This window comes from Ascaphus truei, unplaced genomic scaffold (genome assembly GCF_040206685.1).
Source record: "Ascaphus truei isolate aAscTru1 unplaced genomic scaffold, aAscTru1.hap1 HAP1_SCAFFOLD_656, whole genome shotgun sequence".
Classification (NCBI taxonomy): Eukaryota; Metazoa; Chordata; class Amphibia; order Anura; family Ascaphidae; genus Ascaphus; species Ascaphus truei.
This window is the reverse complement of record NW_027456989.1, coordinates 1-17,500: the sequence shown is the minus strand read 5'-3', so window position 1 is coordinate 17,500 and position 17,500 is coordinate 1. Positions and strand designations below refer to the sequence as shown.

At 54.9% G+C, this 17,500-nt stretch overlaps 1 protein-coding gene across 1 annotated transcript in view; it reads left to right on the top strand.

The window, feature by feature from the left end:
• Positions 1 to 16,643, top strand: part of LOC142485863 (WD repeat- and FYVE domain-containing protein 4-like) — a gene marked incomplete at its 3' end in the record, with an annotated part of 167,128 nt that extends 150,485 nt beyond the window's left edge. The window contains exons 27-28 of the mRNA XM_075584575.1: positions 8,258 to 8,448; positions 16,491 to 16,643. Of these exons, the coding sequence (XP_075440690.1) occupies positions 8,258 to 8,448; positions 16,491 to 16,643 (344 nt within the window). The remainder of the gene's footprint in view (positions 1 to 8,257; positions 8,449 to 16,490) is intronic.
• Positions 16,644 to 17,500: the final 857 nt, after the last annotated feature.

Here is a 17,500-nt window from a genome sequence, read left to right as displayed (position 1 = left end):
CGTCGTATCACTGGATCTCTGTCACTGTGTCTTGTATCACTGGATCTGTGTCACTGTCTCGTGTCACTGGATCTGTGTCACTGTCTCGTGTCACTGGATCTGTGTCACTGTGTCTCGTATCACTGGATCTGTGTCACTGTGTCTCGTTGTAGCACTGGATCTCTGTCACTGTGTCTTGTATCACTGGATCTGTGTCACTGTGTCTCGTTGTATCACTGGATCTCTGTCACTGTGTCTCGTCGTATCACTGGATCTCTGTCACTGTGTCTTGTATCACTGGATCTGTGTCACTGTCTCGTGTCACTGGATCTGTCACTGTGTCTCGTCGTATCACTGGATCTGTGTCACTGTGTCTCGTTGTATCACTGGATCTGTGTCACTGTGTCTCGTTGTATCACTGGATCTCTGTCACTGTGTCTCGTTGTATCACTGGATCTGTGTCACTGTGTCTCATCGTATCACTGGATCTCTGTCACTGTCTCGTGTCACTGGATCTGTGTCTCATATCACTGGATCTGTGTCACTGTGTCTCGTTGTATCACTGGATCTGTGTCACTGTGTATCGTCATATCACTGGATCTCTGTCACTGTGTCTTGTTGTATCACTGGATCTCTGTCACTGTCTCGTGTCACTGGATCTGTGTCACTGTGTCTCATATCACTGGATCTGTGTCACTGTGTCTCGTTGTATCACTGGATCTCTGTCACTGTCTCGTGTCACTGGATCTGTGTCTCATATCACTGGATCTCTGTCACTGTGTCTCGTTGTATCACTGGATCTCTGTCACTGTGTCTCGTTATATCACTGGATCTCTGTCACTGTGTCTTGTTGTATCACTGGATCTGTGTGACTGTGTCTCGTTGTATCACTTGATCTGTGTGACTGTGTCTCGTTGTATCACTGGATCTGTGTGACTGTGTCTCGTCGTATCACTGGATCTCTGTCACTGTCTCGTGTCACTGGATCTGTGTCACTATGTCTCGTATCACTGGATCTGTGTCACTGTGTCCCGTTGTATCACTGGTCGGTGTCACTGTGTCTCGTATCACTGGATCTCTGTCACTGTGTCTCGTTGTAGCACTGGATCTCTGTCACTGTGTCTTGTATCACTGGATCTGTGTCACTGTGTCTCGTTGTATCACTGGATCTCTGTCACTGTGTCTCGTCGTATCACTGGATCTCTGTCACTGTGTCTTGTATCACTGGATCTGTGTCACTGTCTCGTGTCACTGGATCTGTCACTGTGTCTCGTCGTATCACTGGATCTATGTCACTGTGTCTCGTTGTATCACTGGATCTGTGTCACTGTGTCTCATCGTATCACTGGATCTCTGTCACTGTCTCGTGTCACTGGATCTGTGTCACTGTGTCTCATATCACTGGATCTGTGTCACTGTGTCTCGTTGTATCACTGGATCTGTGTCACTGTGTCTCATCGTATCACTGGATCTCTGTCACTGTGTCTCGTTGTATCACTGGATCTCTGTCACTGTCTCGTGTCACTGGATCTGTGTCTCATATCACTGGATCTGTGTCACTGTGTCTCGTTGTATCACTGGATCTGTGTCACTGTGTCTCGTTGTATCACTGGTCGGTGTCACTGTGTCTCGTTGTATCACTGGATCTCTGTCACTGTGTCTTGTTGTATCACTGGATCTGTGTGACTGTGTCTCGTTGTATCACTTGATCTGTGTGACTGTGTCTCGTTGTATCACTGGATCTGTGTGACTGTGTCTCGTTGTATCACTGGATCTGTGTGACTGTGTCTCGTTGTATCACTGGATCTCTGTCACTGTCTCATTGTATCACTGGATCTGTGTCACTGTGTCTCGTTGTAGCACTGGATCTGTGTCACTGTGTCTCGTTGTATCACTGGATCTCTGTCACTGTGTCTTGTCGTATCACTGGATCTCTGTCACTGTGTCTTGTTGTATCACTGGATCTGTGTCACTGTGTCTCGTTGTATCACTGGATCTGTGTCACTGTGTCTCGCTGTATCACTGGATCTCTGTCAGTGTGTCTCGTTGTATCACTGGATCGGTGTCACTGTGTCTCATTGTATCACTGGATCGGTGTCACTGTGTCTCATTGTATCACTGGATCTGTCGCTCTGTCTCGTTGTATCACTGGATCTGTGTGACTGTGTGTCATTGTATCACTGGATCTCTGTCACTGTGTCTCGTTGTATCACTGGATCTGTGTCTCTGTGTCTCGTTGTATCACTGGATCTGTGTCACTGTGTCTCGTTGTATCACTGGATCTATGTCACTGTGTCTTGTTGTATCACTGGATCTCTGTCACTGTGTCTTGTTGTATCACTGGATCTGTGTCACTGTGTCTCGTTGTATCACTGGATCTGTGTCACTGTGTCTTGTTGTATCACTGGATCTGTGTCACTGTGTCTCGTTGTATCACTGGATCTGTGTCGCTGTGTTTCGTGGTAGCACTTGATCTGTGTCTCTGTGTCTCATTGTATCACTGGATCTGTGTCACTGTGTCTTGTTGTATCACTGGATCTGTCACTGTGTCTCGTCGTATCACTGGATCTCTGTCACTGTGTCTCATCGTATCACTGGATCTCTGTCACTGTGTCTCGTTGTATCACTGGATCTGTGTCACTGTCTCGTATCACTGGATCTGTGTCACTGTGTCTCGTTGTATCATTGGATCTGTGTCACTGTGTCTTGTTGTATCACTGGATCTCTGTCACTGTGTCTCGTTGTATCACTGGATCTGTGTCACTGTCTCGTATCACTGGATCTGTGTCACTGTGTCTCGTTGTATCACTGGATCTGTGTCACTGTGTCTTGTTGTATCACTGGATCTGTGTCACTGTGTCTCGTTGTATCACTTGATCTGTGTCTCTGTGTCTCGTTGTATCACTGGATCTGTGTCACTGTGTCTCGTCGTATCACTGGATCTCTGTCACTGTGTCTCATCGTATCACTGGATCTCTGTCACTGTGTCTCGTTGTATCACTGGATCTGTGTCACTGTCTCGTGTCACTGGATCTGTGTCACTGTGTCTCGTTGTATCACTGGATCTGTGTCACTGTGTCTCGTCATATCACTGGATCTCTGTCACTGTCTCGTGTCACTGGATCTGTGTCTCATATCACTGGATCTGTGTCACTGTGTATCGTTGTATCACTGGATCTCTGTCACTGTGTCTCGTTGTATCACTGGATCTCTGTCACTGTGTCTCGTTGTATCACTGGTCGGTGTCACTGTGTCTCGTTGTATCACTGGATCTGTGTCACTGTGTCTCGTTGTAGCACTGGATCTGTGTCACTGTGTCTCGTTGTATCACTGGATCTCTGTCACTGTGTCTCGTCGTATCACTGGATCTCTGTCACTGTGTCTTGTTGTATCACTGGATGTGTTTCACTGTGTCTCGTTGTATCACTGGATCTGTGTCACTGTGTCTCGTTGTATCACTGGATCTGTGTCACTGTCTCGTATCACTGTGTCTCGTATCACTGGATCTGTGTCACTGTGTCTCGTTGTATCACTGGATCTGTGTCACTGTGTCTCGCTGTATCACTGGATCTCTGTCAGTGTGTCTCGTTGTATCACTGGATCGGTGTCACTGTGTCTCATTGTATCACTGGATCGGTGTCACTGTGTCTCATTGTATCACTGGATCTGTCGCTCTGTCTCGTTGTATCACTGGATCTGTGTGACTGTGTCTCATTGTATCACTGGATCTCTGTCACTGTGTCTCGTTGTATCACTGGATCTCTGTCACTGTGTCTCGTTGTATCACTGGATCTGTGTCTCTGTGTCTCGTTGTATCACTGGATCTGTGTCACTGTGTCTCGTTGTATCACTGGATCTCTGTCACTGTGTCTTGTTGTATCACTGGATCTCTGTCACTGTGTCTTGTTGTATCACTGGATCTGTGTCACTGTGTCTCGTTGTATCACTGGATCTGTGTCACTGTGTCTTGTTGTATCACTGGATCTGTGTCACTGTGTCTCGTTGTATCACTGGATCTGTGTCGCTGTGTTTCGTTGTATCACTGGATCTGTGTCACTGTGTCTTGTTGTATCACTGGATCTGTCACTGTGTCCCGTCGTATCACTGGATCTCTGTCACTGTGTCTCATCGTATCACTGGATCTCTGTCACTGTGTCTCGTTGTATCATTGGATCTGTGTCACTGTCTCGTATCACTGGATCTGTGTCACTGTGTCTCGTTGTATCACTGGATCTGTGTCACTGTGTCTTGTTGTATCACTGGATCTGTGTCACTGTGTCTTGTTGTATCACTGGATCTCTGTCACTGTGTCTCGTTGTATCACTGGATCTGTGTCACTGTCTCGTATCACTGGATCTGTGTCACTGTGTCTCGTTGTATCACTGGATCTGTGTCACTGTGTCTTGTTGTATCACTGGATCTGTGTCACTGTGTCTCGTTGTATCACTGGATCTGTGTCACTGTGTTTCGTGGTAGCACTTGATCTGTGTCTCTGTGTCTCGTTGTATCACTGGATCTGTCACTGTGTCTCGTCGTATCACTGGATCTCTGTCACTGTGTCTCATCGTATCACTGGATCTCTGTCACTGTGTCTCGTTGTATCACTGGATCTGTGTCACTGTCTCGTATCACTGGATCTGTGTCACTGTGTCTCGTTGTATCACGGTGTCTGTGTCACTGTGTATGTTACAGTAATTGTATCTGGGTTACTTGTATCTCCTTGTTCTGCTGCGTCCCTTGTTTCCTCTTTGCGCCCCTATATCCCTGCCATACCTGTATCCCTGCCATACCCGTATCCCTGCCATACCCGTATCCCTGCCATACCTGTATCCCTGCCATACCTGTATCCCTGCCATACCTGTATCCCTGCCATACCTGTATCCCTGCCATACCTGTATCCCTGCCATACCTGTATCCCTGCCATACCCGTATCCCTGCCATACCCGTATCCCTGCCATACCCGTATCCCTGCCATACCCGTATCCCTGCCATACCTGTATCCCTGCCATACCTGTATCCCTGCCATACCTGTATCCCTGCCATACCTGTATCCCTGCCATACCTGTATCCCTGCCATACCCGTATCCCTGCCATACCCGTATCCCTGCCATACCCGTATCCCTGCCATACCCGTATCCCTGCCATACCTGTATCCCTGCCATACCCGTATCCCTGCCATACCCGTATCCCTGCCATACCCGTATCCCTGCCATACCCGTATCCCTGCCATACCCGTATCCCTGCCATACCCGTATCCCTGCCATACCCGTATCCCTGCCATACCCGTATCCCTGCCATACCTGTATCCCTGCCATACCCGTATCCCTGCCATACCCGTATCCCTGCCATACCCGTATCCCTGCCATACCTGTATCCCTGCCATACCTGTATCCCTGCCATACCCGTATCCCTGCCATACCTGTATCCCTGCCATACCTGTGCCCCTCACTGTGCTGCTCTCTCTCTCCTCCTCCCCTCACGGTGCTGCTCTCTCTCTCCTCCTCCCCTCACTGTGCAGCTCTCTCTCTCTCCTCCTCCCCTCACTGTGCTGCTCTCTCTCTCTCCTCCTCCCCTCACTGTGCTGCTGCTCTCTCTCTCCTCCCCTCACTGTGCTGCGCTCTCTCTCCTCCTCCTCTCACTGTGCTGCTCTCTCTCTCCTCCTCCCCTCACTGTGCTGCTCTCTCTCTCCTCCTCCCCTCACTGTGCTGCTCACTCTCTCCTCCTCCCCTCACTGTGCTGCTCTCTCCTCCTCCCCTCACTGTGCTGCTCTCTCTCTCCTCCTCCCCTCACTGTGCTGCTCTCTCTCTCCTCCTCCTCTCACTGTGCTGCTCTCTCTCTCCTCCTCCCTTCACTGTGCTGCTCTCTCTCTCCTCCTCCCCTCACTGTGCTGCTCTCTCTCTCCTCCTCCCCTCACTGTGCTGCTCTCTCTCCTCCTCCCCTCACTGTGCTGCTCTCTCTCTCCTCCTCCCCTCACTGTGCTGCGCTCTCTCTCCTCCTCCCCTCACTGTGCTGCTCTCTCTCTCCTCCTCCCCTCACTGTGCTGCTCTCTCTCTCCTCCTCCCCTCACTGTGCTGCTCTCTCTCTCCTCCTCCCCTCACTGTGCTGCTCACTCTCTCCTCCTCCCCTCACTGTGCTGCTCTCTCTCTCCTCCTCCCCTCACTGTGCTGCTCTCTCTCCTCCTCCCCTCACTGTGCTGCTCTCTCTCTCCTCATCCCCTCACTGTGCTGCTCTCTCTCTCCTCCTCCCCTCACTGTGCTGCTCCCTCTCTCCTCCTCCCCTCACTGTGCTGCTCTCTCTCTCCTCCTCCCCTCACTGTGCTGCTCTCTCTCTCCTCCTCCCCTCACTGTGCTGCTCTCTCTCCTCCTCCCCTCACTGTGCTGCTCCCTCTCTCCTCCTCCCCTCACTGTGCTGCTCTCTCTCTCCTCCTCCCCTCACTGTGCTGCTCTCTCTCTCCTCCTCCCCTCACTGTGCTGCTCTCTCTCTCCTCCTCCCCTCACTGTGCTGCTCTCTCTCCTCCTCCCCTCACTGTGCTGCTCTCTCTCTCCTCCTCCCCTCACTGTGCTGCTCTCTCTCTCCTCCTCCCCTCACTGTGCTGCTCTCTCTCTCCTCCTCCCCTCACTGTGCTGCTCTCTCTCCTCCTCCCCTCACTGTGCTGCTCTCTCTCTCCTCCTCCCCTCACTGTGCTGCTCTATCTCTCTCCTCCTCCCCTCACTGTGCTGCTCTCTCTCCTCCTCCCCTCACTGTGCTGCTCTCTCTCTCCTCCTCCCCTCACTGTGCTGCTCTCTCTCCTCCTCCCCTCACTGTGCTGCTCTCTCTCCTCCTCCCCTCACTGTGCTGCTCTCTCTCTCCTCCTCCCCTCACTGTGCTGCTCTCTCTCTCCTCCTCCCCTCACTGTGCTGCTCTCTCTCTCCTCCTCCCCTCACTGTGCTGCTCTCTCTCTCTCCTCCCCTCACTGTGCTGCTCTCTCTCTCCTCCTCCCCTCACTGTGCTGCTCTCTCTCTCCTCCTCCCCTCACTGTGCTGCTCCCTCTCTCCTCCTCCCCTCACTGTGCTGCTCTCTCTCTCCTCCTCCCCTCACTGTGCTGCTCTCTCTCTCCTCCTCCCCTCACTGTGCTGCTCTCTCTCTCCTCCTCCCCTCACTGTGCTGCTCTCTCTCTCCTCCTCCCCTCACTGTGCTGCTCTCTCTCTCCTCCTCCCCTCACTGTGCTGCTCTCTCTCCTCCTCCCCTCACTGTGCTGCTCTCTCTCTCCTCCTCCCCTCACTGTGCTGCTCTCTCTCTCCTCCTCCCCTCACTGTGCTGCTCTCTCTCTCCTCCTCCCCTCACTGTGCTGCTCTCTCTCTCCTCCCCTCACTGTGCTGCTCTATCTCTCCTCCTCCCCTCACTGTGCTGCTCTCTCTCTCCTCCTCCCCTCACTGTGCTGCTCTCTCTCTCTCCTCCTCCCCTCACTGTGCTGCTCTATCTCTCTCCTCCTCCCCTCACTGTGCTGCTCTCTCTCCTCCTCCCCTCACTGTGCTGCTCTCTCTCTCCTCCTCCCCTCACTGTGCTGCTCTCTCTCCTCCTCCCCTCACCGTGCTGCTCTCTCTCTCCTCCTCCCCTCACTGTGCTGCTCTCTCTCTCTCCTCCTCCCCTCACTGTGCTGCTCTCTCTCCTCCTCCCCTCACTGTGCTGCTCTCTCTCTCCTCATCCCCTCACTGTGCTGCTCTCTCTCTCCTCCCCTCACTGTGCTGCTCTCTCTCTCCTCCTCCCCTCACTGTGCTGCTCCCTCTCTCCTCCTCCCCTCACTGTGCTGCTCTCTCTCTCCTCCTCCCCTCACTGTGCTGCTCTCTCTCTCCTCCTCCCCTCACCGTGCTGCTCTCTCTCTCCTCCTCCCCTCACTGTGCTGCTCTCTCGCTCCTCCTCCCCTCACTGTGCTGCTCTCGCTCCTCCTCCCCTCACTGTGCTGCTCTCTCTCTCTCCTCCTCCCCTCACTGTGCTGCTCTCTCTCTCCTCCTCCCCTCACTGTGCTGCTCCCTCTCTCCTCCTCCCCTCACTGTGCTGCTATCTCTCTCCTCCTCCCCTCACTGTGCTGCTCTCTCTCTCCTCCTCCCCTCACTGTGCTGCTCTCTCTCCTCCTCCCCTCACTGTGCTGCTCCCTCTCTCCTCCTCCCCTCACTGTGCTGCTCTCTCTCTCCTCCTCCCCTCACTGTGCTGCTCTCTCTCTCCTCCTCCCCTCACTGTGCTGCTCTCTCTCTCCTCCTTCCCTCACTGTGCTGCTCTCTCTCTCCTCCTTCCCTCACAGGGCTGCGAATCTTTCACTCCAGCCCAGCTGCCCACACCCTGAATTATATTGGTGGTCCAGCGGTGATTCTCAGCCTGGTTTCCATGGCGACTGATGACCAAGCCCTTTACGCCGCTATTAAATCGCTGGTGTCGGTCCTGTGCAGCAGTCCCCTGGCAGAGCAGCTCATGCAACATATTGATGGATATCGGGTAACTTCCCACAACGACACCCGCAAAAGACCTTAGCCAGTGTTGGAGACCACACTCTTCCCCCCGGGAGGAGGCCCATACAATGAGGCAGTACTACTGACCCCTCCGGAGCAGTTATATGGGGCAATAGGAGGAGTTATAGGGAGGGGTTATATGGGGTAATAGGAGGAGTTATAGGGAGGTTATATGGGGTAATAGGAGGAGTTATAGGGAGGGAGTTATATGGGGTAATGGGAGGAGTTATATGGTGGGGTTATATGGGGGAATAGGAGGAGTTATAGGGAGCGGTTATATGGGGGAATAGGAGGAGTTATAGGGAGGTTATGTGGGGGAATAGGAGGAGTTATAGGGAGAGGTTATATGGGGTAATAGGAGGAGTTATAGGGAGGGGTTATATGGGGGAATAGGAGGAGTTATAGGGAGGGGGTATATGGGGGAATAGGAGGAGTTATAGGGAGCGGTTATATGGGGGAATAGGAGGAGTTATAGGGAGGTTATATGGGGGAATAGGAGGAGTTATAGGGAAAGGTTATATGGGGTAATAGGAGGAGTTATAGGGAGGGGTTATATGGGGGAATAGGAGGAGTTATAGGGAGCGGTTATATGGGCTAATAGGAGGAGTTATAGGGAGCGGGTATATGGGGTAATAGGAGGAGTTATAGGCAGCGGTTATATGGGATAATAGGAGGAGTTATAGGGAGGTTATATGGGGGAATAGGAGTTATAGGGAGAGGTTATATGGGGTAATAGGAGGAGTTATAGGGAGGTTATATGGGGTAATAGGAGGAGTTATAGGGAGGTTATATGGGGTAATAGGGGAGTTATAGGGAGGGGTTATATGGGGGATAGGAGGAGTTATAGGGAGGGGGTATATGGGGTAATAGGAGGAGTTATAGGGAGTGGGTATATGAACATATCAGAGTTATAGGGAGAGTTAGTGCCCATAATATAATGTAACTATCCTTGATAGGATTGAATGTTTTTTTCTTCAGAGCACTGTCCTTGGTGCTGGAAATATTCCCAACCTCCCGTCTCCCTTATTTCCTATACATAGGTCCACACATCCCCTGTGACCCCCCTCCCCCACACATCCCCTGTGACCCCCCTCCCCCACACATCCCCTGTAACTCCCCCTCCTCCACACATCTCCTGTGCCTCCCCCTCCCCCACACATCGCCTGTGACTCCCCCTCCCCCACACTTCTCCTGTGACTCCCCCTCACATCTCCTGTGACTCCCCCTCCCCCACACATCTCCTGTGACTCCCCCTCCCCCACACATCTCCTGTGACTCCCCCTCCCCCACACATCTCCTGTGATTCCCCCTCCCCCACACATTTCCTGTGACCCCCCTCTCCCACATGTCTCCTGTGACTCCCCCACAGATCCCCTGTGCCTCTCCCTCCCCCACACATCCCCTGTGACTCCCCCTCCCCCACACATCTCCCCTGTGACTCCCCCTCCTTCGCACCTCCCCTGTGATTCCCCCTCCCTTACTCCCCCTCTCTCATACCTCCCCTGTGACTCCCCCTCCCTCACACATCCCCTGTGACTTCTCCTCTTTCACACATGTTCTGTGCCTCCCCCTCCCTCGCACATCTCCCCTGTGACTCCCCCTCCTTCGCACCTCCCCTGTGACTCCCCCTCCCTTACTCCCCCTCTCTCATACCTCCCCTGTGACTCCCCCTCCCTCAAACGTCCCCTGTGACTTCTCCTCTTTCACACATGTTCTGTGATCCCCCTCCCTCGCACATCCCCTTTGACTCCCCCTCCCTCACACCTACCCTGTGACTCCACCCTCCCTCACACGTCCCCTGTGACTCCCCCTCCCTCGCACCTCCCCTGTGACTCCCCCCTCCCTCGCACCTCCCCTGACTCCCCCCTCCCTCGCACCTCCCCTGACTCCCCCCTCCCACCTCCCTTGTGACTCCCCCCTCCCTCAAACCTCCCCTGTGACTCCCCCCTCCCTCACACCTCCCCTGTGACTCCCCCCTCCCTCACACCTCCCCTGTGACTCCCCCCTCCCTCACACCTCCCCTGTGACTCCCCCTTCCCTCACACCTCCCCTGTGACTCTCCCTCCCTCGCACCTCCCCTGTGACTCCCCCTCCCTCACACCTCCCCTGTGACACCCCCTCCCTCACACCTCCCCTGTGACTCCCCCTCCCTCACACCTCCCCTGTGACTCCCACCTCCCCTGTGACTCCCCCCTCCCTCACACCTCCCCTGTGACTCCCCCCTCCCTCACACCTCCCCTGTGACTCCCCCCTCCCTCACACCTCCCCTGTGACTCCCCCCTCCCTCACACCTCCCCTGTGACTCCCCCCTCCCTCACACCTCCCCTGTGACTCCCCCCTCCCTCACACCTCCCATGTGACTCCCCCCTCCCTCACACCTCCCCTGTGACTCCCCCCTCCCTCACACCTCCCCTGTGACTCCCCCCTCCCTCACACCTCCCCTGTGACTCCCCCCTCCCTCACGCATCCCCTGTGACTCCCCCCTCCCTCGCGCATCCCCTGTGACTCCCCCTCCCTCGCACCTCCCCTGTGACTCACCCTCCCTCGCACCTCCCCTGTGACTCCCCCTCCCTCCCACCTCCCCTGTGACTCCCCCCTCCCTCACACCTCCCCTGTGACTCCCCCCTCCCTCACACCTCCCCTGTGACTCCCCCCTCCCGCACACCTCCCCTGTGACTCCCCCCTCCCTCAGACATCCCCTGTGACTCCCCCCTCCCTCACACATCCCCTGTGACTCCCCCTCCCTCACACCTCCCCTGTGACTCCCCCTCCCTCGCACCTCCCCTGTGACTCCCCCCTCCCTCGTGCCTCCCCTGTGACTCCCCCCTCCCTCGTGCCTCCCCTGACTTCCCCCTCCCACGTGCCTCCCCTGACTTCCCCCTCCCTCACGCCTCCCCTGTGACTCCCCGTCCCTCACACCTTCCCTGTGACTCCCCCTCCCTCACACCTCCCCTGTGACTCCCCCTCCCTCACACCTCCCCTGTGACTCCCCCTCCCTCACACCTCCCCTGTGACTCCCCCTTCCCTAGCGCATCCCCTGTGACTCCCCCTCCCTCACACATCCCCTGTGACTCCCCCCTCCCTCACACCTCCCCTGTGACTCCCCCCTCCCTCACACCTCCCCTGTGACTCCCCCTTCCCTCACACCTCCCCTGTGACTCCCCCTTCCCTAGCGCATCCCCTGTGACTCCCCCTCCCTCACACCTCCCCTGTGACTCCACCCTCCCTCACACCTCCCCTGTGACTCCCCCTCCCTCACACATCCCCTGTGACTCCCCCCTCCCTCACACCTCCCCTGTGACTCCCCCCTCCCTCGTGCCTCCCCTGACTTCCCCCCTCCCTCGTGCCTCCCCTAACTTCCCCCTCCCTCACACCTCCCCTGTGACTCCCCCTCCCTCACACCTCCCCTGTGACTCCCCCTCCCTCACACCTCCCCTGTGACTCCCCCTTCCCTCACACCTCCCCTGTGACTCCCCCTTCCCTAGCGCATCCCCTGTGACTCCCCCTCCCTCACACCTCCCCTGTGACTCCCCCTCCCTCACACCTCCCCTGTGACTCCCCCCTCCCTCACTCCTCCCCTGTGACTCCCCCTCCCTCACACCTCCCCTGTGACTCCCCCTCCCTCACACCTCCCCTGTGACTCCCCCTCCCTCACACCTCCCCTGTGACTCCCCCTCCCTCACACCTCCCCTGTGACTCCCCCTTCCCTCACACCTCCCCTGTGACTCCCCCTTCCCTAGCGCATCCCCTGTGACTCCCCCCTCCCTCACACCTCCCCTGTGACTCCCCCTCCCTCACACCTCCCCTGTGACTCCCCCTCCCTCACACCTCCCCTGTGACTCCCCCCTCCCTCACTCCTCCCCTGTGACTCCCCCTCCCTCACACCTCCCCTGTGACTGCCCCTCCCTCACACCTCCCCTGTGACTCCCCCTTCCCTCACACCTCCCCTGTGACTCCCCCTTCCCTCACACCTCCCCTGTGACTCCCCCCTCCCTCACACCTCCCCTGTGACTCCCTCTCCCTCGCGCATCCCCTGTGACTCCCCCCTCCCTCACACCTCCCCTGTGACTCCCCCTCCCTCGCACATCCCCTGTGACTCCCCCTCCCTCGCACCTCCCTACCTGCCACCCTCACCTTCCTCCACCTCCGATAGGAAACCAGCGCATGCATGTTTTATGCCTGCGATGGAAGCGATGGAAGAGATTGACGAGGATGGAAGAGATTGACGAGGATGGATGGGTGTAATTAGGTTACCGGATTTAATAAATACGGCGGGATCTTTATGAAATGCAGATTTTACAGGTGCAATTAAGCCGTTTCCAGCGGTTATTGGAGCCTTGTGAGCAATCTCCTGTATTTCATTTTGTGTAATTGGACCTCGGACTAATCAGATTTCGCAGGCGAGTCTCCGGGGACGCCCGTGTCGTGGGTTATAAACTTGCTGGTGACCCCCGGAGACGCCGCGCTGGACGCGTCCTGCGCTTCTTTGCAGGGACAGGCGCTTCTGCTTGTGTGGATGGGGCTCAGAGGGGTTTGTTATATCCAGGACAGAAAGAGTAAGCCTAACCTGCAAAGTGAATATTATCCATGGAGCCACGCAGGACACGGGGCCTTACTGCCACGCAGGACACGGGGCCTTACTGCCACGCAGGACACGGAGCCTTACTGCCACGCAGGACACGGAGCCTTACTGCCACGCAGGACACGGAGCCTTACTGCCACGCAGGACACGGAGCCTTACTGCCACGCAGGACACGGAGCCTTACTGCCACGCAGGACACGGAGCCTTACTGCCACGCAGGACACGGAGTCTTACTGCGCTGCCACGCAGGACACGGAGTCTTACTGCCACGCAGGACACGGAGCCTTACTGCCACGCAGGACACGGAGCCTTGCTGCCACGCAGGACACGGAGCCTTGCTGCCACGCAGGACACGGAGCCTTGCTGCCACGCAGGACATGGAGCCTTACTGCCACGCAGGACACAGGGCCTTACTGCCACGCAGGGCACGGAGCCTTACTGCCACGCAGGACATGGAGCCTTACTGCCACGCAGGACACGGAGCCTTACTGCCACGCAGGACACAGCCTTACTGCCACGCAGGACACAGAGCCTTACTGTTACGCAGGACACGGAGCCTTACTGCCACGCAGGACACGGAGCCTTACTGCCACGCAGGACACGGAGCCTTACTGCCACGCAGGACACGGAGCCTTACTGCCACGCAGGACACGGATCCTTAATGCCAAGCAATATGTCAGCCATTTTCTGTGCGGTCCAGCAGCACCTGACTGGCAACAGGTGGCTAACACTACCTCACACTATACTGAGTGCATCAATCACCTGCTCCACTAGCACCTCCATAAACCTCCATATTACACCATATAACCTCCATATTACTCCATATAACCTCCATATTACTCCATATAACCTCGCTATTACTCCATATAACCTCCCTATACCTCCATATAACCTCCATATTACTCCATATATAACCTCCCCATAACTCCATATAACCTCCATATTACTCAATATAACCTCCCTATTACTTCATATACCCTCCCTACAACTCCATATACCCTCCCTATTACTCCATATACCCTCCATATTACTCCATAAAACCTTCCTATTACTCCCCCATAACTCCATATAACCTCCATATACCCTCCCTATTACTCCATATACCCTCCCTATTACTCCATAAAACCTTCCTATTACTTCCATATAACCTCCATATACCCTCCCTATTACTCCATATACCCTCCCTATTACTCCATATACCCTCCCTATTACTGTATAAAACCCCCCATAACTCCATATAACCTCCATATACCCTCCCTATTACTTCATATACCCTCCCTATTACTCCATATACCCTCCCTATTACTCCATAAAACCTTCCTATTACTCCCCCATGACTCCATATAACCTCCATATACCCTCCCTATTACTCCATATACCCTCCCTATTACTCCATAAAACCTTCCTATTACTCCCCCATGACTCCATATAACCTCCCCATTACTCCATATAACCTCCCTATTACTCCATAAACCCTCCCTATTACTCATATACCCTCCCTATTACTCCATAAAACCTTCCTATTACTCCCCCATAACTCCATATAACCTCCCCATTACTCCATATAACCTCCCTATAACTCCATATACCCTCCCTATAACTCCATATACCCTTCCTATTACTCCATAAACCCTCCCTATTACTCCATAAAACCTTCCTATTACTCCCCCATAACTCCATATAACCTCCCTATAACTCCATATAACCTCCCTATAACTCCTCCTATTACACTACATAACCTCTCCCTATAATTCCTCCTATTACCCCATATAACCTCTCCCTATAACTCCTCCTATAACCCCATAAACCCTTCCATACAACTCCTCCTATTGCCCCATGTAATTGCTCCCTATAACTCCTATTGCCCCATATAACCTTTCCCTATAACTCCTCCTATTACCCAAACCCCGTTTCTTTGCCCCAGCTCAGAACTGCCCCTGTAACCCAAAACCTTGTTACCCTCCCCCAGCTCAGAACTGCCCCTGTAACCCCAAACCCTGTTACACTCCTCCAGCTCAGAACTGCCCCAGTAACCCAAACCCCGTTACTCTCCCCCAGCTCAGAACTGCCCCAGTAAACCAAACTCCGTTACTCTCCCCCAGCTCAGAACTGCCCCTGTAACCACAAACCCTGTTACTCTCCCAGCTCAGAATTGCCCCTGTAACCCCAAACCCCGTTACTCTCCCCCAGCTCAGAACTGCCCCTGTAACCCCAAACCCCGTTACTCTCCCCCAGCTCAGAACTTCCCAGTAACCCAAACCCCGTTACTCTCCCCAGCTCAGAACTGCCCCTGTAACCCCAAACCCTGTTACTCTCCCCAGCTCAGAACTGCCCCTGTAACCCAAACCCTGTTACTCTCCCCAGCTCAGAACTGCCCCTGTAACCCCAAACCCTGTTACTCTCCCCAGCTCAGAACTGCCCCAGTAACCCAAACCCTGTTACTCTCTCCAGCTCAGAACTGCCCATGTAACCAAAAACCCTGTTACTCTCCCCCAGCTCAGAACTGCCCCAGTAACCCAAACCCTGTTACTCTCCCCCATCTCAGAACTGCCCCTGTAACCCCAAACCCTGTTACTCTCCCCAGCTCAGAACTGCCCCAGTAACCCAAACCCTGTTACTCTCCCCAGCTCAGAACTGCCATAGTAACCCAAACCCCGTTACTCTCCCACAGCTCAGAACTGCCCCAGTAACCCAAACCCCGTTACTCTCCCACAGCTCAGAACTGCCCCAGTAACCCAAACCCCGTTACTCTCCCCAGCTCAGAACTGCTCAGTAACCCAAACCCCGTTACTCTCCCCAGCTCAGAACTGCCCCAGTAACCCAAACCCCGTTACTCTCCCCAGATCAGAACTGCCCCAGTAACCCAAACCCTGTTACTCTCCCCAGCTCAGAACTGCCCCAGTAACCCAAACCCCGTTACTCTCCCCAGCTCAGAACTGCCCCAGTAACCCAAACCCTGTTACTCTCCCCAGCTCAGAACTGCCCCAGTAACCCAAACCCTGTTACTCTCCCCAACTCAGAACTGCCCCAGTAACCCAAACCCCGTTACTCTCCCCAGCTCAGAACTGCCCCAGTAACCCAAACCCTGTTACTCTCCCCAGCTCAGAACTGCCCCAGTAACCCAAACCCTGTTACTCTCCCCAACTCAGAACTGCCCCAGTAACCCAAACCCTGTTACTCTCCCCAACTCAGAACTGCCCCAGTAACCCAAACCCTGTTACTCTCCCCCAGCTCAGAACTGCCCCAGTAACCCAAACCCCGTTACTCTCCCCAGCTCAGAACTGCCCCAGTAACCCAAAACCTGTTACTCTCCCCAGCACAGAACTGCCCCAGTAACCCAAACCCCGTTACTCTCCCCAGCTCAGAACTGCCCCAGTAACCCAAACCCCGTTACTCTCCCCCAGCTCAGAACTGCCCCAGTAACCCAAACCCCGTTACTCTCCCAGCTCCTGTGTTTCTTGCTTATACAGAAGTCCCACCTGTTGAACCCACGAATCTTCCAGCTCCTGCTGACCATCGCGGGCACAGCGGAGCTGGGCGTGGGGCCCGCCCGCTCTATAAACCTTCCGGCAATCCAACATATACTCTGTGACTTCCAGGTGAGCCCTGTGCCTCTCCCTCCTGTATCTGCCATCCCTGTGCACCGCACTCCTGTATCTGCCATCCCTGTGCCTCGCACTCCTGTATCTGTCACCCCTGTGCCTCGCACTCCTGTATCTGTCACCCCTGTGCCTCGCACTCCTGTATCTGCCATCCCTGTGCCTCGCACTCCTGTATCTGTCACCCCTGTGCCTCGCACTCCTGTATCTGCCATCCCTGTGCATCGCACTCCTGTATCTGTCATCCCTATGCATCGCACTCCTGTATCTGTCACCCTGTGCCTCGCACTCCTGTATCTGTCATCCCTGTGCATCGCACGCCTGTATCTGTCACCCCTGTGCCTCGCACTCCTGTATCTGTCATCCCTGTGCATCGCACACCTGTATCTGTCACCCCTGTGCCTCGCACTTCTGTATCTGTCACCCCTGTGCCTTGCACTCCTGTATCTGTCATCCCTGTGCATCGCACGCCTGTATCTGTCACCCCTGTGCCTCGCACTCCTGTATCTGTCATCCCTGTGCATCGCACTCCTGTATCTGTCACCCCTGTGCCTCGTACTCCTGTATCTGTCACCCCTGTGCCTCGCACTCCTGTATCTGCCATCCCTGTGCATCGCACGCCTGTATCTGTCACCCCTGTGCCTCGCACTCCTGTATCTGTCATCCCTGTGCCTCTCCCCTGTGCTTCACACACCTGTATCTGTCATCCCTGTGCCTCACACTCCTGTATCTTTCATCCCTGTGCCTCTCCCTCCTGTGCCTCTCCCCCTGTGCCTCTCTCCCCTATGCCTCACATTCCTGTATCTGTCATCCTGTGCCTCTCCCGTGTGCCCCTCCCCCCTGCGTCCTTCTCCTGT